General features: G+C 34.8%; 1 protein-coding gene across 1 annotated transcript in view; it reads left to right on the top strand.

The window, feature by feature from the left end:
• The first annotated feature begins 1,167 nt into the window (after positions 1-1,167).
• Positions 1,168-24,943, top strand: part of LOC128639982 (ATP-dependent translocase ABCB1-like) — a 111,064-nt gene continuing 87,288 nt past the window's right edge. The window contains exons 1-2 of the mRNA XM_053692273.1: positions 1,168-1,312; positions 22,925-22,995. Of these exons, the coding sequence (XP_053548248.1) occupies positions 22,947-22,995 (49 nt within the window). The 5' untranslated portion in view covers positions 1,168-1,312; positions 22,925-22,946. The remainder of the gene's footprint in view (positions 1,313-22,924; positions 22,996-24,943) is intronic.

Here is a 24,943-nt window from a genome sequence, read left to right as displayed (position 1 = left end):
GTGTCCTCAGAGCTCCGATTAACTTTTTTTGCAAAACAAAAAAGTGTCACAAAACACAACATCATAAATACATTACTAAGTACCTAATTTTGGGGGCAATTGGGGGACATTTATAAAATTAACCAGAGATCTGATTTCTGCTTAATGACCAGAAATAACCAGTCACTTATAATGGCTAGTTATTTATCATGCGCCTGCAATTGTGCGAATTTGCCCATTTGCAGGGGTGGGAAAAATTAGCGCTCCACTTGTAATCTAGTCCTTTATCAGTCTTACTCATGTTTATGGTTTTGCACATAGATTGCCATATGTCCTGCTCTGTATGGCTTGAAAATGATATATGACATGTAGGAAGCAGTCAGCTGACTTTGTGGAAAGTGGAGTTGGTTCTTGTTTACCCACTGAAACAAGGGACAGGAAAAAAAAATCGAGCAAATACAAGATCCGGGACAGAATAGCTCAAACCTTTAAAAAAATAGGGATAGACTGACCAAATTCAGGACTTTCCCTAACAAAAAAAAAATTAGGGGCACACTGCCCATATTCAGAACTGTCCTCGAAAAATAGGGACATATGGTCACTTTATTTTAAAGGCAATTTTTACCTTGGGATCTGGAGAGACACACTTTGTAAAACAATAATTTCTAAAATAGGCTGATGATTTCTCCCAAAGTGAACAATTTTTTGGAGAATTGGACCAAAGTTATTTTATAGAGAACAGGTGGTAACCCTAAATATTGTTGTAGTAATGCAACTAGAGTTGGATAAAATTAAAGAAAAGAAAAAAAAAATCCACATCATATAATTTTATCATAAACCTGTAAAAATAAAAACATAACCTACTTTAAAAAGGGTTTTTGCATTTTAGTTTAGCTGAATCCTAAATTTCCTTACACACTTGCAATGTCTATATAATGATTGATACCCTTACATCTCTCAAAAAAAAAAATGTAAACATAATGCATAACTGTGATAGTGAACTTTGCACTATTAGTGCATAGTTTTGTAGACTAGTATGTTCCTTATGCAATGACAGAGCAAAATTAAAGTCCAAACATATATAACATTTAGTTACTTGTGGTTTCAAAACCAGTTTAGCAGGAGAAAAGGTGAGAATTAGGATGGTGGCTATAAAGCAAATGATGACTTCTAACCCACATGGAAATGTAATCAGAAACAAACAGGTTAAGCAACTTCCTCATCTATAAAAAGGCAAAGCAAGGCACAAGGAGCTTACATGTGTGGGAATATTACAAGAGAAAGGGACACACTCACTTCTCTGGACTTAATCTTACTCTGGTTAAAACCTCTGGTGAGAGAACTATGAATATTTTTATTTTTAAAAAAATAATGTTTTTTATAGACTATTTTATAATGTGAGATTTAATTGTTAAGAGTTTTCTTATTAAATGTGAAATACTTATTTAGATTAGATAAAATAAAGGAAATACTTAATTGAGACATGGTTTACACAATAATTAACTATTCCAGTAATACATGCTAAAATTATTAATCACAGATTATAATACCTATTATTTTTATGTAGTATAAGCACCAAACATCTTAATGTTTATTGAGATTTATTTTATATTAGATATTTAATATATATAGTAAAAGTCATAATTGTGTCACTAGTTATGTAATATTATAGAATATATATAATATATATATATATATATATATATATATATATATACAGTATATGTGTGTTTTTATATATATATATATATATATATATATATATATATATATATATAGAGAGAGAGAGAGAGAGAGAGAGAAAAAGTTATAATTGTGCCACTATTTATTTATTTAATATTATAGAATATATATATATATATATATATATATATATATATATATATATATATATATAAATAAATATACACACAGAGAGAGAGAAAGAGAGAGAAAGAGAGAGAGAGTAAAAGTTATAGTTGTGCCACTATTTAGTTATTTAATAGAATATATGTATATATTTATATATATATATATATATATATATATATAGCATATAAATGTGCTGCAGAATCTGTTTGCGCTCTACAAATAATCAATAATAATATATGAGAGAGAGAGAGTATGAGAGAAAGAGAGAGAGAGAGAGAGAGAGAGAGAGAGAGAGAGAGAGAGAGAGAGAATTAGAGAATTTCTGTGGCAGAAGCTTAAAACTGGGATATTTTGAGTTAACATTAAAGGGACACTAAACTCAATTTTTTTCTTTTATGATTCAGATAGAGCAAACAATTTTAAGCAACTAGCACAAACAACCCAGGTTGCTCACCAAAAATGGTCCAGCATCTAAACTTACATTCTTGCTTTTCAAATAAAGATACCAAGAGAATGAAGAAAAATTGATAATAGGAGTAAATTAGAAAGTTGCTTAAAATTGCATGCTCTATCTGAATCACAAAATTTTTTTGGCTTCAGTGTCCCTTTAAGGTAAGACAAAATATATTTTCTTCATGTACATTTTGTACCAACACTATTATTAAGATGATTGTAATTGCATAATTGTTTATAGGTAACGAACTAAAACAAGTGATGAACATTATAATTATATATTTTCTTAACCTGTTATTAATGTAACTTTGCATATGAGTATATTGATGTTTTGCAATGGTTTTGCAATTGCATAATACATTAACATAAAAACTGTATTAAAGTTAGAAATATCTTTGCATGTTTCTTGCATAAACTACACATGAAAATATATCAATCTGAATTTCTAGGTTTATAGCTTTTTAATTTGTCACATTAATTAATCATAGTTCTTTTTGCTTGTAAAAAAATATGGTGTACACACTATTTCTGAGAGTTAAATGGATTTTCACTGTCTTGGGAGGTACTAAATGTACTATAAACCTACAATATACATTTTTTTTAAACTAAGATTGAGTTTGCACTGAATTTCTCCTGCTCCATTATGCTACAGTTCTTAATCTGCTGATTTACACCCACAGGAAGAATCAGGCATTTATTTTCCTGATTTTCTTAAAATATATTACAAAAATGTACAAAATAAGTTTTAGATTAGTAATCATATTGAATCAATAAGCTCTTAGAAATATACGGCTAGATTATGAGTTTTGCGTTATGAGGGGTGCGGTACTAACTTGCACGTTATTGTCACTGCTCAATTACCTACAGAGCTGGTATTACAGGTTTTCAGAAACCCAGCGTTAAAAAGCAAGAAGTGAGCGTAGAGCAAAATTGTGCTCCATACCGCACTCCAATACCAGCGCTGCTTAAGTCAGCGGTGAACTGGTTGTACGTGCTTGTGCGCGATTTCCCCAAAGATATCAATGGGGAGAGCTGGCTGAGAAAATGTAGAAAATGTAGAACTTGCAAAAAAGCAGCGTAAAGCTCAGTAACGCAGCCCCTTTGATAAATTCAAATTTGGCGAAACACGTCAGGGACTAATCTCTATGCTATAAGCATTTTTTAAACTTGCAGGGATAAAGTGGTGGTTATCAGTACTAGCGGTTTCTGATCTAATCTCAATAACTACATGTTGTGGATGGTCACGTATACTTTGACCATGTATAATTTATCTTAACGATTAAAGCATTTAGATTATATCAGTAACCGCTGTTTACCGTATTTGAAGTTAACAAACAGTTATTTCTTAAAGTGGTGGTTATTAGTACTAGTGGTTTCTGATCTAATTTCAATAACTACATGTTGTGGATGGTCACGTATACTCTGACCATGTATAATTTATCTTAACCCTTAAAGCATTTAGCTTATATCAGCAACCGCTGTTTACCGCATTTGAAGTTAACAGTTATTTCTAGTTTATACTGGGAGGTCCATTACAAATATATAGTATCGATGCAGTGGATGTATGCTAGTAACTGCAATAGACTTACAGTAACGGATATAATTGCATCGCTGCTTAAATTACATGGTGACTTATAACACTGAGCGCCATTATACATACTGTGGATCTGAGCGCCTGTAAATACAAATATAAGTACATATTACATTAGTGATATTTGTCACGCGTTATATGATATATTTTTTTTATGTTTTTGATTGGAACAGCCAATAGAATGCGAGCTCAATCCTATTGGCTGATTGGATCAGCCAATAGGATTGAAGTTCAATCCTATTGGCTGATTGCATCAGCCAATAGGATTTTTTCAACCTTAATACCGATTGGCTGATAGAATTCTATCAGCCAATCGGAATCTAAGGAACGCCATCTTGGATGACGTCATTTAAAGGAACCTTCATTCGTCATTAGTCGTCGGAAAGAAGAGGATGTTCCACATCGGATGTCTTGAAGATGGACCCGCTCCGCGCCGGATGGATGAAGATAGAAGATGCCATCTGGATGAAGACTTCTGCCCGTCTGGAGGACCACTTCTCCCGGCTTGGATGAAGACTTCTCCCGGATTCGTTGAGGATGGATGTCCAGTCTTCAAAACTGTAAGTGGATCTTGAGGGGTTAGTGTTAGGTTTTTTTAAGGGTTTATAGGGTGGGTTTTATTTTTAGGTTAGGGTTTGGGCCGCAATAGGGCTAAATGCCCTTTTAAGGCAATGCCCATACAAATGCCCTTTTCAGGGCAATAGGGAGCTAAGGTTTTTTTAGTTAGGGTTTTATTTGGGGGGTTGGTTGTTTGGGTGGGGGGTTTTACTGTTGGGGGGGTTGTTTGTATTTTTTTTTCAGGTAAAAGAGCTGATTTCTTTGGGGCAATGCCCCGCAAAAGGCCCTTTTAATAGATATTGGTAGTTTGGTTTAGGCTAGGGTTTTTTTTTATTTTGTGGGGACTTTTTTATTTTGATAGTGCTATTAGATTATGTGTAATTAGTTTAAATATCTTGTAATTTGTTTTTTATTTTGTGTAATTTAGTGTTTGTTTGTTTTTTGTAATTTAGTTAATTGTATTTAATTTGTTTAATTGTATTTAATTTAGGTAATTTATTTAATTGTAGTGTAAGGTTAGGTGTTAGTGTAACTTAGGTTAGGTTTTATTTTACAGGTAAATGTGTATTTATTTGAGCTAGGTAGTTATTAAATAGTTAATAACTGTTTAGTAACTATTCTACCTAGTTAAAATAAATACAAACTTGCCTGTAAAATAAAAATAAACCCTAAGCTAGCTACAATGTAACTATTAGTTATATTGTAGCTAGCTTAGGGTTTATTTTATAGGTAAGTATTTAGTTTTAAATAGGAATTATTTAGGTAATGATAGTAATTTTATTTATATTTATTTTAATTATAGTTAGGGGGTGTTATGGTTAGGGTTAGACTTAGGTTTAGCGGTTAATAAATATAGTATAGTGGTGGCGACGGGGGCGGCAGATTAGGGGTTGATAAATGTAGGTAGGTGGCGGCGATGTTAGGGACAGCAGATTAGGGGTTAATAATATTTAACTGTTTGCTAGGCGGGAGTGTGTCGGTTTAGTGGTTCATATGTTTATTGTAGTGGGGACGTTGTCGGGAGGTGCAGATTAGGGGTTAATAATTTTATTTTAGTGTTTGCAATGCGGGTGGGCCTCGGTTTAGGGGTTAATAGGTAGTTTATGGGTGTTAGTGTACTTTTTAGCACTTTAGTTATGAGTTTTATTCTACAGCTTTGTAGTGTAAAATTCATAACTACTGACTTTAGAATGCATTACAAATCTTGCGAGATAGGCTGTACCGCTCACTTTTTGGCCTAAAAAAGCTTGTAATATCGGCACTATGGAAGTCCCATTGAAAATAGACTATACGGAAATTGCGTAAGTTGATTTGCGGCAAGGCCAAAAAGTGTGCGGGACAGCTGTACCTACAAGACTCGTAATAGCAGCGGTAGTAAAAAAGCAGCATTATGAGGCATAACGCTTCTTTTTTACTCATAACGCAAAACTCGTAATCTAACCCAAATCAAATAAAGGAATGTTCATATAAAATTAAATTAAACAAATGAGAAACAAAGGAAAATACTTTGTGGTAACTAACAGTAAAAACAGGTATCAAAATCCTCAAAGGGCTAGATAGGGTTGTCAAACCACACTTTTAGATAGAGGGGTGGTCATATTAAAAAGGAAAAAAAAAAGATTTAAGACTTGAATTTAGATTTCTGTAAAATGTCAGCTACAAATTAGCCTTAAAGGGATAGTCTAGGCAAAAATAATCTTGATTCAGATAGGGCATGTCATTTTAAACAACTTTCCAATTTACTTTTATCCTCAATTTTGCTTTGTTCACTTGGTATTCTTAGTTGAAAGCTAAACCTAGGTAGGCACATATGCTAATTTCTTAGCCCTTGAAGGCTGCCTCTTATCTGAATGTATTTTAACATTTGTCCACAACTAGAGGGTGTTAGTTCATGTGTGCCATATAGATAACATTGTGCTCGCACCTGTGGAATTACCTAGGAGTCAGCACTGATTGGATAAAATGCAAGACTGTGAAAAGAAGTGAAATAAGGGGGCAGTCTGTAAAGGCTTAGCTACAAGCTAATCACAAAAAAAGTGTATTAGTATAACTGTGTTGTGCAAAACTGGGGGATGGGTAATAAAGGGATTATCTATCTTTTTAAACAATAACAATTCTGGTGTAAAAAGACTCAAACTTGAAGGTATTTCAGGAAGAGATGCACTTTATTATTCATGTAATGTATTACATTTACACATTTGTCATGCCACTTATTGTGTCATATATTTTCTTTTTCTGTTATGCATTATTACAAAAATTCAATAAAATACTATCATAAAAAAAAAAAATTCTGGTGTAGACTGTCCCTTTAACTATAATGTTCTTAGAGGTTATAGTGCCCTTACCTTTTTTTTTTTTTTTTTAAAATGCCGTGCAAATGGTTGAGCCCTTCCTGTTTATTGCGTGATTTGTTATTTTGACAATATATAAAGAAAAGGGGATGGGTAGTTACTTCCAAAGTCACAAAATAACAGGCACTTCAATTAATGCTTCAGTAAAACTAGACTTCTTGACAGCTCACATACTTTACAGTAGCTAAATCCGTGATGTCTATTTAATAAGGTTTCCCTGCTATAAAACCATTGTTAATACAAAGAGAATGAACTGAGTAAAACAGGATATCTTTTCATAAACGTGTTCTTTATTTCATCTAGTTAAAATTAGACTTTAGTAAAGAATCCCCCAAATAATTAAACGTTTCTTTGTTTACAGTTTAAATTCTTAAAACTAATGTATTGAAAATATTTAAATAATTTAAAACATTTCATGGTGCCCCAAAGAAGGATGTATGTTACTGTGTAACACGATTGTATAATTATACACTGCACTATTATACACTATTAATTTAGATGTAGAATTCATACAATAATATTGTAACTCTTTTTTTTTTATTCAAAATGTTGTGGAAATTATTCAAAAAGAAAAATGTTAATAGTGGTAACATCTGAACAGAAATAAAAAAAAAACTTAAAGGGACACTGAATCCAATTTTTTTCTTTCACGATTCAGATAGAGCATGCAATTTTAAGCAATTTTCTTATTTACTCCTACTATCAAATTGTCTTTGTTCTCTTGCTATCTTTATTTGAAAAAGAAGGCATCTAAGGTTTTTTTTTTGGTTCAGGACTATGGACAGCATTTTTTTTATTGGTGGATGAATTTATCCACCAATCAGCAAGGACAACCCAGGTTGTTAATCAAAAAAATTGGAAAGTTATTTAAAATTATATACTCTGTCTGAATCGTGAAACATTTTAATTTTCATGTCTCTTAAAGGGACACTGAACCCAATTTATTTTATTCATGATTCAAATAGAGCATGCAATTTTAAGCAACTTTCTAATTTACTTCTATTATCAATTATTATTCATTCTCTTGCTGTCTTTATTTGAAAAACAAGACTGTAAGTTTAGAAGCCGGCCCATTTTGGGTTGTGCTTGCTGATTGGTGGCTAAATGCACCCACCATTAAACAAGTGCTGTCCAGAGTGTGAACCAAAAATTAGCTGGCTCCTTAGCTTAGATGCCTTCTTTTTCAAATAAAGATAGCAAGAGAACGAAGAAAAATTGATAATCGGAGTAAATTAGAAAGTTGCTTAAAATTGCATGCTCTATCTGAATCATGAAAGAAAAAAATTTGGTTTAGGGGGTACAGCTTTTGAATTAAAAATTTATATTTTGATTTGTTTTACAATTGGACTATTGTGTGTCTCACTCTCTGTGTGTAAAGGGACACAAACCCCTTTTTTTTTTTTCGTTCTTGATTCCGATAGAGTATATGATTTTAAACAACTTTTCAATTTACTTCCATTATCTAATTTTCTTTGTTCATGTATATAATTTGTTGAATAGGATACCTAGGTAGACATAGAAGCTGCTGATTGGTGGCTTCTTATATATGCCTCATCTTATTGGCTCACCCAATGTGTTAAAGGGACACTTGAACCCAATTTTTTTCTATTGTGATTCAGATAGAGCATGAAATTTTAAGCAACTTTCTAATTTACTCCTATTATCAAATTTTCTTCATTGTCTTGGTATCTTTATTTGAAATGCAAGAATGTAAGTTTAGATGCAGGTCCATTTTTGGTGAACAACCTGGGTTGTTCTTGCTGATTGGTGGATAAATTCATCCAGCAATAAAAATGTGCTGTCCAGAGTCTGAACCAAAAAAAGCTTAGATGCCTTCTTTTTCAAATGAAGAAAGCAAGAGAAGAAAAAATGATAATAGAAGTAAATTAGAAAGTTGCTTAAAATTGCATGCTCTATCTGAATCACGAAAGAAAAAATGTGGGTTCAGTGTCCCTTTAAGTAGCTTCCAGTAATGCATGCTGCTTCTTCAACAAAGGTGGAATGAAGCAAATTAAATAATAGAAGTAAACTAGAAAGTTGTTTAGAAAAGTATTCTGTATCTGAATCATGAAAAAAAAAATTGTGGCTTCCATGTCCCTTTAACCTCCACAAAGGGGTGAAAGAGATTGGGGTCTTTCCTGTAAACGTTGGCTATCCAGCTGACTTTTTGGCTGGAAAATATCAGCCAAAGTGGTTAAAAAGTTGGCTGCTTAAAGTTAAACTCAGTCATCTTAAGTTGAATTTACCAGAGTTTTTATATAGCTGAATTTGACTAACTTCATAATGAAGTCCTTGAGACTGAAACCAGATTTGTATTTTTTGTTTGTGCAAAGTCAGTTTAAATAATAATTAAAAAGTTTGCACAATAGACAGTCAGTGTATAAAAGAAAGCAAACAAACAAACAAAGAAAAAAACTGCAGGTATAACCTGTTCCACTGACCGCAAAAGGTTTAATTTTAATGCAGTGTCACTACTGTTACATATTAGTAGGTCTGCCTAGAAAGTAATCCTTTGTCTGCCAGGGGTATTAGTTACAAGTTAAGCCTTTGCATTTTACTTTTAACATTTACTAGGATCTTCAAGTCTAGTACTTAGCTAGTTGCAAGTTACAATTAGAGGCTCCATGTACTAAGCAGTCAGCGAGCTACCCGCAACAAATCTCGCGTCAAAACTCGCAAACTGATATGTACAAAGTCGTCAACTATGTTCAAACTCGCATCTTTAAAATTGCGAGCGTACTTATCCGCCAAACCTCGCTACCTCTCCATTTTTCACTGTACTTAGACACATTTGACCACCAACTCGCCAAAAACGAATGTACTAAAAAATCTATTTGTCCGCTCGCTACAATTTCCGCTCCCACCTCGTTATTTTTGCCTCGCCACCTTTTAGGTGGCGGGCAAGGTACAAAACAATAGGAAAGTCAATCTAGACGCCAGTCTAGACATATATAAAAGGCAGTAATATCAGCATTGTACAGCATAACTGGCGTCTAATTTGTCTCTCATTTCCATGTACATAAATTGCGCCAAATTTGTCGACTGTAATTAAAGAGTAATCTATATTTTAAATTTGTATTGTATAGTTGTCAATCTTTATAATTATTTTTATATTAAAGGGACACTGAACCCAAATTTTTTCCTTCGTGATTTAGATAGAGCATGCAATTTTAAGCAATTTTCTAATTTACTCCTACTGTCAAATTTTCTTCATTCTCTTGGTATCTTTATTTGAAAAGCAAGAATGTAAGTTTAGATGCCGGCCCATTTTTGGTGAACAACCTGGGTTGTCCTTGCTGATTGGACAGCACCAATAAACAAGTGCTCTCCAGGGTTCTGAACCAACAATTGGCTGGCTCCTTAGCTTAGACGCCTTCTTTTTCAAATAAAGATAGCAAGAGAATGAAGAAAAATTGATAATAGGAGTAAATTAGAAAGTTGCTTAAAATTGCATGCTCTATATGAATCACAAAATAAAAAATTTGGGTTCAGTGTCCCTTTAATATTTATATATTATCAGATCCAGATGAAGCCATATCCAAATTGTAAATAAATATTACAAAAATAACGCTCTGTTATCACTCTTCAAAAAATTTAGAACAATAATAAAGTTGTTTAGATAAGTTGAACTTTTATAGGAGCAAAATTCTATTCCTGCGACTACTATGATGTTCGTGACACCTTGCATGTCACGTGTTAATAATTGGCCAGACAATTCAACTGAAAGTTAAAAGTACATCAGCTTAGTCGCGGCGAGCGAGACGTCAAATTTATCAATAATCCGCCACTGCTCGCGGCGGGCTAGACTTGTCTATTTATTGGGGGATTATTAGTACATAGTGACAGCGGACACCATTTCGCCCGCGGCGAGTAACGGCGAGTTTATCCGCGTCTAAAATGACGGATGAATTGACGGCTTAGTACATGGAGCCCTAGGACTTAAAAACGTAATTAATGAAAACCTCACTTATAAAATGGTTAGAAAGAGATATTTTATTGTATAACTATTTTATAACTGGGATTAACATTGAGCATGGCAGGATTTGAAAATACTTATTTGTGGGCAGCTAATTTACTACAATTTTATTAGCAAATTAGCTGTTTTTTGTTGTTGTTTTTTTTATTGAATTTTAAATGGCATTACCACTGACCTGTATAATATTTACTCCAAGCTTAGGCAGGTTCTACAAGAAGACTATTTTATTAGTTTGCTTAACTAAGTGCATACTCACACCACTATAAATAGACTGCAGTTAAAGTCTGCTCAGGAGCCGTTCACGTCCGTTTAAGAGATAGGCAAAAGCTGACTACATACATATGCTGTTTCTGATTGGGTCACCGCTTGTGACCAGCTCAGGAGCAGAAATGTAATGTCACTCTTGAGTGGACTTTGAGCTAATGCAATAAATCATTTTACATTTGAACTATTATGTCTCTTTAAAGAAGTACTAACATAGGCTAACATTACTGGTTGTGTAATACTGAAATGTAATTGTTAAAGTGACAGAATCCCCCAAATTTTTCTTTCATGATTTGGATGGAACATAGAATTTCAAACAACTTTCCAATTTACTTCAATTATCAAATTTGCTTCATTCTATTGTTATAATTTGCTGAAGAAATAGCATTGCACAACTGGCAGATAGTTGAACACATCTAGCTAGCCAATCACAAGAGACAAATGTGTGCAGGCACCAATCAGCAACTAGCTTCCACTAGTGTAGGATATGTGCGTATTCTTTTTCAACAAGGGATACAAACATAACAAATTAACATTTGAAAATAGAAGTTAATTTAAAAGTGTCTTAAAATGACACGCTCTATCTAAATCATGCAAGTTTAATTTTGACGTTCCTATCCCTTTAAGGCAGATAAGTTGTGCACTTGTATTTTAATTACTATTACTGCATAATTAAAACATTTGTTGTTGACTGAGGGATTAAGGTGTCCACTGCTATGCAGTTTAATTAATCTTAATAATTAAATGTAATAAAACAGTCAACTCTGTTTAAATTAACATGAAATCATTTGTAACAATACTTATATGGTAAGTAAGTTGTGTATAACGCATTTTCCGAGCTTGTAGTTAAAATTACAGTTTGCATGCAAACGTATTCAGTTTTGATTTACAATGTGGTTTTGTGCTGATTTCAGTTGACAGCTGTTAACAAAATAGGGAAATGCTTCGACAATTTTTTCAGATCTAGGGAATTCTTTTAGTGCAGTAATTATTTAAGTAAATTGGTTGACAGGTAGGTTTTAGTACAGAGTGCTTGAAGGGGGGGGGCTTCTGTGTGTGTATATATATATATATATATATATATATATCTGCATGGATGTGTGTGTATTTTTATTTTTGAGGCTATAATAAAAGGTTATATTATTAACATGTCCAACTATGTATTGTTTCAATATCTATCTATCATATATCCTTGAGATACCAAATAATTGTTCTAGGGCTTAGATACAATAACACTCTGACACATATTCTCTCTCTCTCTCTCTCTCTCTCTCTCTCACACACACATGCAAAGTGTGTAGCAGTTGTGTTATTTCTATAAAATGTGTCTGTTACTCTCAGTTATAAAACAAACCCCTGTTTTTTCACTGCTTGTCCTTACTAAGTTTATGTCTCACTTTCAAGCACATCCCTAGGCAAACAAATTGAACTGAGATAGTGAAAATAGTCTATATCTAATCTTGCACGAAATTGAACTGAGAAGTAATAAACATATTTTAAAAGCCTTCCTTATTAGTATTCAATTAGAATAAAAATTAATACTTTGACACTAAGGCCTAGTTTCCTTTGAGGTGGTAAAGTGCGGAAACTAGTGGTAAAAACATGTATCTCCATTAAAGTCTATGGAGATTTTTTAAGTTACCACCAGTTTCCAAACTTTACCACCTCAATGGAAACTAGGCCTAAATTGGGAAAGAGCACTAATGACTTGTTTAGCACCTGAAGCTTAAATTTGAGGACTTGCAACTTGACTTGTCTGTCTTGACTTGGGATGTGACTTGAGACTTGCCTCTGTTGACTCAGGACTTGACTTGAGACTTGAATACAAAGACTCGAGACTTGTGACTTGCAAAACAATGGTCCCACATCTGGAAAAACTCTATATAGCATAGCATATAGATTGTTGATCAAATCCATTCAAGACCATTGTCTCCACAGTATCATTTTGAATGTCCAAATATTTACTTATGTGGAGCAGGCCATTGTGTATTTTATTGGATGTACCAGAGGCCTTTGTTTAAAGTATATTTATTAGCAAAAAATCTTAAAAATAATCTCCACAACTGTAAGATCGCTAGCAGGAGGTACCACTACCAACATATAAGTCTTATGAGTCAACAAATCTCTATAATATCCAGGCTGTTATTTTCAAATTGCAAGACAAATAACAAGAAGGGTTGCTATAATTGTGCCTTGTATGGAGACTCTCTGAATAAGTGGAATATCCAATATTCTGTAACACTCTCAAAATAAAAGGGCCTCATAAGGGGTCCGGAACAATCTGCTACCATCCAGCAGGCCAATCTATCATTTTAATATTTGACATTGCAAAGCTTCTTAGCTCCATCACCAAAGTCAAGAAAACCACAACCTTACCATTATGAGCCTGATATTTGTAATAGTGAAATGAAAAGCCAGCTGCTAGATTGCTAGAAAAGGTATCTATGACAACAACAGTGGTCCTCGGATTCTCCTTTGTGGTATAAATGTACCGCCAGTATGATAAACAAAAACAATTGGAGAAAAATTGTTAAAGTGACGTGAAACCCACATTTTTTTATCTTGTGATTTAGAAAGAGTATACAATTTAAAGAAAAAAAAAACTTTCAGATTTACTTCTACTATCTAATTTGCTTCATTCTCTTGATATGCTTTGTTGAAAATGATATCTAAATAGGCTTAGTAGCTGCTGATTGGTGGCTGCACATAGATGTCTTGTGTGATTGGCTCATCCATGTGCATGTGCTATTTCTTCAACAAAGATATCTAAAGAATAAAGCAAATTAGATAATATAAGTCAATTGTAATGTTGTTTCAAATTGTGTTCTCTATCTGAATCATGAAAGCAAAATTCTGGGTTTCATGTCCCTTTAAATTCCCTGATATATATATATATATATATATATATATATATATGAATGATAACACAAAATCTTTTCTTTCACTCATGGTTAGTGTTTGGCTGAAGCCATTTATTATCAATCAACTGTGTTTACTCTTTTTAAATCATAATGACAACAGAAACTACCCAAATGACCCTGGTCAAAAGTTTACATACCCTGGTGATTTTGGCCTGATAACATGCACACAAGTTAACACAAAGGGGTTTAAAAGGCTATTAAAGGTAACCATCCTCACCTGTGATCTGTTTGCTTGTAATTAGTATGTGTGTATAAAAGGTCAATGAGTTTCTGGACTCCTGACAGACCCTTGCATCTGTCATCCAGTGCTGCACCGACGTTTCTGGATTCTGAGTCATGGGGAAAGCAAAATAATTGTCAAAGGATCTGCAGGAAAAGGTAGTTGAACTGTATAAAACAGGAAAGGGATATAAAAAGATATCCAAGGAATTGAGAATGCTAATCAGCAGTGTTCAAACTCTAATCAAGAAGAGGAAAATCAGGGGTTCTGTTGAAACCAAACCATGGTCAGGTAGACCAATTAAAATTTCAGCCACAACTGCCAGGAAAATTGTTTGGGATGCAAAGATAAACCCACAAATAACTTCATGTGAAATACAGGACTCTCTGAAAACATGTGGTGTGGCTGTTTCAAGATGCACAATAAGGAGGCACTTGAAGAAAGATGGGCTGCATGGTCGAGTCGCCAGAAGAAAGCCATTACTACGCAAATGCCACAAAGTAATCTGCTTACAATTTGCCAAACAGCACAGAGACAAGCCTCAAACCTTCTGGCACAGTCATTTGGAGTGATGAGAGCAAAATTGAGCTTTATGGCCACAACCATAAACGCTACATTTGGAGAGGAGTCAACAAGGCCTATGATAAAAGGTACACCATTCCTACTGTGAAACATGGAGGTGGATCGCTGATGTTTTGGGGATGTGTGAGCTACAAAGGCACAGAAAATGTAGTCAGAATTGATGGCAACATGAATGCAGTATGTTATAAAAAATACTGGAGGAAATTTTGCATTCATCAGCCTGGAAGCTGCGCATGGGACGTACTGGGACATTCCAACATGACAATGATCCTAAACACAAATCGACCTGTCATTGGCTACAGCAGAATAAAGTGAAGGTTGTGGAGTTGCCATCTCAGTCTCCTGACCTCAATATCATTGAGCCACTCTGGGGAGATCTCAAACGTGCAGTTCATGCAAGACAGCCCAAGAATTTACAGGAACTGGAGGCTTTTTGCCAGGAAGAATAGGCAGCTTTACCATCTGAGAAGATAAAGAGCCTCATCCACAAATACCACAAAAGACTTCAAGCTGTCATTGAGGTTAAAGGGGGCAATAAATAGAATTAAGAACTGGGGTATGTAAACGTTCGATCAGGGTAATTTGGGTAGTTTCTGTTGTCATTATGATTTAAAAAGAGTGAACACAGTTGATTGATAATAAATGGCTTCAGCCAAACACTAACCATGAGTGAAAGAAAAGTTTTTGTGTTATCATTCATATTCTCTGAAAAATGGCCAAGAAATCATAAATTCTGCCAGGGTATGTAAACTTATGAGAACAACTGTGTGTATATATATATATATATATATATATATATATAAACCACATGGTGTTGTATTGTAGAAAAAAAATGGTATTTCTGTATGATCTTTGATATTGGGATAGATTTCCACTATTGTATAGGAATTAAGTTTACATTCTCTATCTGGTAAGGAACCAACAATATATACTATAATCGCGTTTGTAACGTGTGCGTCAGTGTCGCCAGTTACTGCGCAAGGCAGCCAAAAGAATGTTGGCTGCGCGCTTAGCCAAAAGAATCCACCTGGATTCCGAAAATGGCAGGGTGGTGAAAGAATCCACCGCAGGAATCTACCTGCGGTAGGCAAACGAAGACTTAAAAAAAAAACACGCATCCTCCCGCACAAAATAACGAAAAAACACGTAACCACCCGCAAGAAATTAAAAAAAAAAACCACGTAACCACCCGCAGAACATAACAAAAAAACTAACTGCCCGCACGAAGTATAACAAAAAAAAACCTAACCTCCCGCACAAAGTATTAACAAACACCTAAACCGCTAACCCCCACATCACAAAATAATAAAGTAATTAACCCCTAATCAGCAAATAACAATATTTAAATATTAACCCCTAAACCGCCAACCCCCACATCGCAATAGACCTAATTAACCTATTAACTCCTAAACCGCCAACCCCTCACAACGCAAATAACTAATTTAATTACTAAGCCCCCTAACCTAACACCCCCTAAATTAACCCCAATACTAAGTTACAATTAAAATAATAAAACCTAACATTAAATTACAAAAAAACCTCTAAAATTACAAAAAATAAAAAACTCTAAAATTACAGAAAATAATAAACAAAATTATCAAAAATAAAAAAATTAAACCTAATCCTTATGAAAATAAAAAAGAACCCCCCAAAATAAAAACACCCCCTAATCTAAACTAAACTACCAATAGCCCTTAAAAGTAGTGCATTGCCCTAAGTTAAACAGCTCTTTTACATTTAAAAAAAAAAACAAAATAAAAAAACTAACACTAAAAACTAAAAATAAATGTAAACTACCCATTACCCCTAAAGAGGCATTTGTATGGGCATTGCCCTTAAAAGGGCATTTAGCTCTTTTTACAAGCCCATTAAATCCATAATCTTAAAAAAAATCTAACCCCCAAATAGGTACTTACCGTTCCTGAAGTCCTCCATCATCTTCTATCGTCTTCCGGAACGAAGGCGGGGCAGAGTGGAGGTGAGGAGCTGGCTTCTCCAATGCACGGATCCTCAGCGGAAGTCCTCAGAAGCAGTTCTCAGTGGCGGTCCTCAGCGGCGGTCTTTAGCGGCAGCAGTCCTCATCAGAGTGAAGGCTCCTCTTCATGCGATATTCAGTCGCACACGGAAGATTGAATGCAAGGTACCCCATATTTATTGGGGTAACTTGCCTTCCTATTGGCTGACATTTTGAAATCAGCCAATAGGATGAGAGCTACTGAAATCTTATTGGCTGATTTGAACAGCCAATAGGATTTTAGTAGCTCTAATCTTATTGGCTGATTTAAAAATTTTAGTCAATAGGAATGCAAAGTACCCCAAATTGATTGCGGTACCTTCCATTCAATTTTTAGTGTACGCCGGAGATCGGATGAAGAGGAGCCTCCACGCCGCTGAGGATCACCGACGCTGAAGACCAACACTGAGAATCCCCGCTGAGGACCGCCGCTCCAGATCCGCACATTGGGGAAGACCGCTCCGTGCCGCCTTTGCTCTGGATGAAGATAGAAGATGATGGAGCCGCCTGGAAGAAGACATCTGCCAGACTTCAGGAACGGTGAGTACCTATTTGGGGCTTAGTTTTAGGATTTTTTTTAATTTTTTTTATTTTTAAGATTAGGGATTTAATGGGCTGTAAAAGAGCTGATTGCCATTTTAAGGGCAGTAAAAGAGCTGAATGCCCATTTAAGGGCAATGCCCATACAAATGCCCCTTTAGGGGCAATGGGTAGCTTAGGTTTTTTTAGATTTAGTTTTTTTATTGTGGGGGGGTTTACTGTTAGGGGGTAATTGGTATTTGTTTTAAGTAAAAGAGCTGTTTAACTAAAGGCAATGCCCTAACAAAAGGCCCTTTTAAGGGCTATTGGTAGTTTCATATTAGATTTGGGGGGGGGGATTTTTTATTTTTATAGGGGTATTAGTTTAGGTTTAAATTTTTTATTTTGGATAGCTTTGTTTATTTGTTTCTGTAATTTTAGCTTGGGGGTTTGTAATTTTCTAAACATAGACTGCCCTCTGGGCAGACTTATCGCCTAGTTTAAATATAAAAGGTTTGCATAATGCTAAAAAGTATATTTGATATGTTGTTTCTCTATTTGTCTACTCATGTATGTAAATATACTATGATTTATTATTCTATAATCCTCAAATCATAACATAGTAATATTGATTTAAATGTCTCAGATTTAAACAAGCAGTTTTAAATGTTTTTCTTTCTATTTTGTTGTTTTTCATTTTGGCATGAAGACTATATGAACAAAAGTCAAGACTTTTTAATTTTTAACTATGTTACAGAAATACAGTATATTGTAGTTTTTGTGCAAGAAATGCTATGCTCTTCTCACGTTTTCTAAAAAAAAACAAAAAAAAAAACATAAAATGTTAGATCTTTTCCGATAATGTGAGTAATGCACTGATTAGGGGTTCGATCCGATATAAATCGTCGCCCGCAAAAGCCGGCGACGCCAATATTTGCGCGGATTTGGTATCCTATATACGGCGTAACCTAGAAGTTACGCGCGTATATTTCTGCCGTCGCCCGCAGTTTTTTGGGCCATAGGCAGGTATACCAAACCCGCGCAGTTTGGTATCCAATATGCAGCGTAAGGACTTACGTGGCGAAAATGGAGAAAACTTACTCCATTTTCACCTCGCCACAAAAAGCAGCCGTAAGAAGCCTTACGCTGACTATTGGAGCCCCGTAACTCCCTAAACTAACTAGAAAATAAACCTAACACCTAACGCATGCGCAATGTCTATCTCCCTGTCAACCGCGATCTGCTAAAATAAACCTAACACCTAACGCATGCGCAATGTCTATCTCCCTGTCAACCGCGATCCCCCCCCCCCCCCCCGAAATCCCTAATAAAGTTATTACCCCCTAAACCGCCGCTCCCGGACCCCGCCGCCATCTACATAAACTAACCCCCTACTGTGAGCCTCTAAAACCGCCGCCATCTACCTTATCTATCCCCTAATCTGACCCCTTACACCGCCGCCACCTATATAAAAATTATTAACCCCTAATATAAGCCCCTTACACCGCCGCCATCTCTATTAAAATGATTAACCCCTAATTTAATCTACCTACCCCGCCGCCAGCTATATTATCTATATTAACCCTAAGTATATTATAGTTAATATAGGTATTACATTATATATATTAACTATATTAACCCTAATTATATTCGGGTTAATATAGTTAATATAGTTACTATAGTATTTATATTAACTATATTAACTCTATCTAACCCTAACTAAATTTATATTAAATTAATCTAATTCATTTATAAACTAAAATATTCCTATTTAAATCTAAATACTTACCTATAAAATAAACCCTAAGATAGCTACAATATAATTAATAATTACATTGTAGCTATGTTAGGGTTAATATTTATTTTACAGGTAAATTGTTAATTATTTTAACTAGGTATAATAGATATTAAATAGTTATTAACTATTTAATATCTACCTAGTTAAAATAATTACCCAATTACCTGTAAAATAAATCCTAACCTAAGTTACAAATACACCTACACTATCAATAAATTTAATAAACTACAAACATCTATCTAAAAATACAATTAAATTAACTAAACTAAATTACAAAAAAAAAACAAACACTAAATTACAAAAAATAAAAAAAAGATTACAAGATATTTAAGCTAATTACACCTATTCTAAGCCCCCTAATAAAATAATAAACCCCCAAAATAAAAAAAATTCCCTGCCCTATTCTAAATTCAACAAATTTCAAAGCTCTTTACCTTACCAGCCCTTAAAAGGGCCTTTTGTGGGGCATGCCCCAAAGAATTCAGCTCTTTTGCATACAACAAATACAATACCCCCCCCATTACAACCCACCACCCACATACCCCTATTCTAAACCCACCCAAACCCCCCTTAAAAAAGCCTAACACTACCCCCCTGAAGATCTCCCTACCTTGTCTTCACCACACCGGGCCGAACTCCTGATCCGATCCGGGCGATGTCTTCCTCCAAGCGGCAAAGAAGAATTCTTCCTCCGGCGATGTCATCCTCCAAGCGGCAAAGAAGAATTCTTCCTCCGGCGACGTCTTCCTCCAAGCGGCAGCAAAGTCTTCATTCTTCCGGCGGCATCTTCAATCTTCTTTCTTCGCTCCGCCGCCGCGGAGCATCCATCCCGGCCGACTGCTGAACTTGGAATGAGGTACCTTTAAATGACGTCATCCAAGATGGCGTCCGCCGAATTCCGATTGGCTGATAGGATTCTATCAGCCAATCGGAATTAAGTTAAAAAAATCTGATTGGCTGATTGAATCAGCCAATCAGATTCAAGTTCAATCCGATTGGCTGATCCAATCAGCCAATCAGATTGAGCTCGCATTCTATTGGCTGTTCCGATCAGCCAATAGAATGCGAGCTCAATCTGATTGGCTGATTGGATCAGCCAATCGGATTGAACTTGAATCTGATTGGCTGATTCAATCAGCCAATCAGATTTTTTTAACTTAATTCCGATTGGCTGATAGAATCCTATCAGCCAATCGGAATTCGGCGGACGCCATCTTGGATGACGTCATTTAAAGGTACCTCATTCCAAGTTCAGCAGTCGGCCGGGATGGATGCTCCGCGGCGGCGGAGCGAAGAAAGAAGATTGAAGATGCCGCCGGAAGAATGAAGACTTTGCTGCCGCTTGGAGGAAGACGTCGCCGGAGGAAGAATTCTTCTTTGCCGCTTGAAGGAAGACATCGCCCGGATCGGATCAGGAGTTCGGCCCGGTGTGGTGAAGACAAGGTAGGGAGATCTTCAGGGGGGTAGTGTTAGGCTTTTTTAAGGGGGGTTTGGGTGGGTTTAGAATAGGGGTATGTGGGTGGTGGGTTGTAATGGGGGGGGGGTATTGTATTTGTTGTATGCAAAAGAGCTGAATTCTTTGGGGCATGCCCCCACAAAAGGCCCTTTTAAGGGCTGGTAAGGTAAAGAGCTTTGAAATTTGTTTAATTTAGAATAGGGCAGGGAATTTTTTTTATTTTGGGGGTTTATTATTTTATTAGGGGGCTTAGAATAGGTGTAATTAGCTTAAATATCTTGTAATCTTTTTTTTATTTTTTGTAATTTAGTGTTTTTTTTTTTTTTGTAATTTAGTTTAGTTAATTTAATTGTATTTTTAGATAGATGTTTGTAGTTTATTAAATTTATTGATAGTGTAGGTGTATTTGTAACTTAGGTTAGGATTTATTTTACAGGTAATTGGGTAATTATTTTAACTAGGTAGATATTAAATAGTTAATAACTATTTAATATCTATTATACCTAGTTAAAATAATTAACAATTTACCTGTAAAATAAATATTAACCCTAACATAGCTACAATGTAATTATTAATTATATTGTAGCTATCTTAGGGTTTATTTTATAGGTAAGTATTTAGATTTAAATAGGAATATTTTAGTTTATAAATGAATTAGATTAATTTAATATAAATTTAGTTAGGGTTAGATAGAGTTAATATAGTTAATATAAATACTATAGTAACTATATTAACTATATTAACCCGAATATAATTAGGGTTAATATAGTTAATATATATAATGTAATACCTATATTAACTATAATATACTTAGGGTTAATATAGATAATATAGCTGGCGGCGGGGTACGGGAGCGGCGGTTTAGGGGTTAATAACTTTATTAGGTTGCGGCGGGGTAAAGGAGCGGCGGTTTAGGGGTTAATAGCATTTTTATTGTTAGGCTAGTGAGGGGGGATAGCGGATAGAGGGTTAGACAGTGCGGGCTATGTTAGGGAGGCGTGTTAGACAGTGCGGGCTATGTTAGGGAGGCGTGTTAGACAGTGCGGGTGTTTTAGACTTTAGTCAGGTTTTATAGGCGCCGGCAGATTCTAACGTGCCGCAAGTCACTGGCGATGCCAGAAATTTGTACTTACGCAGATTTCTGGACATCGCTGGTTTGTCAGACTTACGGCACGTTAGCATCTGACGGCGACCTATATGGGATAGCTCGAGTTGCGAGCTGAAACTGCGGGCGACGCCGGTTCCCTCGCTTGCGCCGCAAACTGCGATCGATATCGGATCGCGCCCTAGGTTTGCAGAATCTGAATGGCCTCTTAAAACTTCATGGGCGCTAAAGGGAAAGCACAATTAAAGGGACAGTAAATACTTTGAAATTTATATGTTAAATGGATATTGAACCCACATTTTTTCTTTCATGATTCAGATGGAGCATTCAATTTTAAGAAACTTTCTAATTTACTCCTAATATTAATTTTTCTTTGTTCTCTTGGTATCTTTATTTGAATGTAAGCTTGCTGATTGGTGGCTACACCAATCAGCAAGCACTACCCAGGTGCTGAACCAAAAATGGTCTGCCTCCTAAGCTTAAAATCTTGCTTTGCAAATAAAGACACCAAGAGAATGAAGAAAATGTTATAATAGGGGTAAAATTTAAAAGTTGCTTAAAATGCTGAATAATGAAAGAGAAAATTTAGATTTAATATCCCTTTAATGTCCCTTTAAATTAAATAACTTTGCAATAGAGTTTCATTGTTTAACCCCTCCCCACTTTCATGCAATTAAACTCTGAAAATGTTTGTATTTCTAATTCTCATCCTGACTTGTTACACTTCTGACTTCTTAAGGTTAACCATGCTACATATCTTTCCTTAAACAGATTAGCAGATAACTGTAAAGCAATGCATTGTATACTAACATAATGACTGTGGCTAGCCTTGATGCCTGTAGCCTCAAGCTCAGATTGGCTCCTCCAAATAAGACAAATGGAGGGTGGATTTAGGCTTTAATATTTAATATATAGACTTGGCTAATATGTTATTTTATAGCAACATAAAAGAAATTTCTGATAATTACAAGATGTTACTGTTCCCTTAAAACAATTTGTCAGACTGATTAATTTTTTGTTATGCTTCATGCTATAAAGTTAAATTACTAGTTTTTCTTCAAAAATTAGCAGCATTCCTAATATTTCAAATTATTTTAATTACTAAAAAAATAAAAGACAACTGTCCTGTTTTCTGTTATAGAACCTGCCTCAATAGCAATTCATCTTGGGATTATGTAATTAGTAGTCTCATTAGTATTGCATGGACCCAATCGCTTAGCTTTCCCCTACGTCCCCTAAAATGAGAGACATAGCAAGCCTGACGTGTATTTTTTTTTTTCAAACAGATCTGAATACTTTAACTTTAAAATGAAGGAAGTAGTGGTGGACCCAAAGAAAATCGAAACACACATAGTTGGTAAGTCACAGTTGTTTTAAAATAATATTACATTTGTGCACATTCATTTTTCAGCAGTTTCTGAGGTTATTGATAGACTTGTGCGCGGCGAAAAAATTTGTTTCGGATATTTTCAAATTTCGTTTTCGGGTCGATTCAAATTTGGATACATTCAAATGCATTCGTTTCGAATTTGTTCAGATTCATTTGGATTCGAATAAATTTGGATGTATTCGGTTCGGATTCGATTCGTAAATTCGGAAGTTCGGTATGTGTTAGGTGGGATGTGCTGTGTATTAGACTAGTATTATGTACTGTAATATTAGGTGTAACCCATAGCAGAGTGATATAACCTAATATACAGTACAATACTAGTGTAATTTTGATTAGACCATGGCCATCCGAATGTTACAAATAAATCCAAACTAATTCGGATTTATTCATTGGATTCGGTGCAACTGTAATTCGGAAATTCGAATCGATCCGAATCTCCGAATTTGACAAATTTGTCCGAATTTAAATTCGGAACGAAACGAAATGCACATATCTAGTTATTGATCTTGTGGCATTTTTCAATGAAGCTTAGTAGATTGGCTATTTGTGTATATATATATATGCTCCCACGCTCTTATCCTAAAGCATTACATATAAAATCAAAGATCCAATTTACACACAGCTGCCTTGCACAACACTCACGCCTTGTCATAGCTAAAAAAAAAATATAAAGGAAGCGGGTGAAACCAATAAAACAGCTTCTTCTACTAATTTGACTTTGCTGCTTATAAAAAGAAATAAAAGCCCCATTTTTTCTTTCTTGATTCAGATAGAACATTCAATTCTAAATAACTTTCCAATTTGATTCTTTTATCATTTTTGCTTCATTCTCTTGTTATTCTTTGCTGAATGAGCAACAAAAGATAACAAGCTTTAAAGGGACATTAAACTCTTTGAGATGGTAATATAAAATAATATATTGTATAATTAAATTATCTTTGCAATATACTTTCATTATTAATTTTGTCCCTATTTACTGTATTCTCATTCTGAAATTGTGAGCATTTCAGTTCCTATTAGAAATGGAAATGCAGAGCACTGTTATATTCCACACAGCCATTGGCTGCACACTCTAGTGACCTATTTATAACTGTCCCTAATTGGCCACAGCAGAGAAAGAAAGTTACAAAATGGCAGCTCCCATTGCTTTATAGACACTACAATTTTACTTTTTTTTTTCAATATTTAAACAACTAATGAAACTTTATTTTCATTATTCCCAGACTAATCTTTTCATTGAATGCATCATTCTACCTAGCATTTATTGAGTATTTAATGTCCCTTTAAAATCTAGAGCTATCTAGGTTACAATGTGGTAGAACCTTACAGAGAAAAAATGTATAGATGCAGCATCTGGAGAAATACTCTGGCACAAATGTTCTGGGTTTATAGTAACTGTCTAACTCATATACCAGCCATATTTGTTAATTAATGGTATATGAACCCCCCCCCCAAAACATATTTTGTAATTCAGACATAGTATTCCATTTAAAAAAAATTTGCTTTGTTCACATATTATTCTTTGTTGAAGAAATAAAAAATATTTATTAAGCCAACATATCTTTCTGGTGGTGCTGCTACTATTGATATACATGGAAGTTAAAGGGACACTTTCATGATTCAGATAGACCATGCAATTTTAAGCAACTTTCTAATTTACTCCTATTACTAATTTTTCTTCGTTCTCTTGCTATCTTTATTTAAAAAGCAGGAATGTGATGCATAGGAGCCGGCCCATTTTTGGTTGAGAACCTGGGTTATGCTTGTTTATTGGTGGGTAAATGTAAGCCTCCAATAAGCAAGCGCTATCCATGGTGCTGAACCTAAAATGGGTTGGCTGCTAAGATTTACATTCCTGCTTTTAAAATAAAGATAGCAAGAGAACGAAGAAAAATTGATAATAGGAGTCAATTAG

Source organism: Bombina bombina, chromosome 9 (assembly GCF_027579735.1).
Source record: "Bombina bombina isolate aBomBom1 chromosome 9, aBomBom1.pri, whole genome shotgun sequence".
NCBI lineage: Eukaryota > Metazoa > Chordata > Amphibia > Anura > Bombinatoridae > Bombina > Bombina bombina.
The sequence above is the reverse complement of the archived record's forward strand: the minus strand, read 5'-3'. Positions and strand labels throughout refer to the sequence as shown.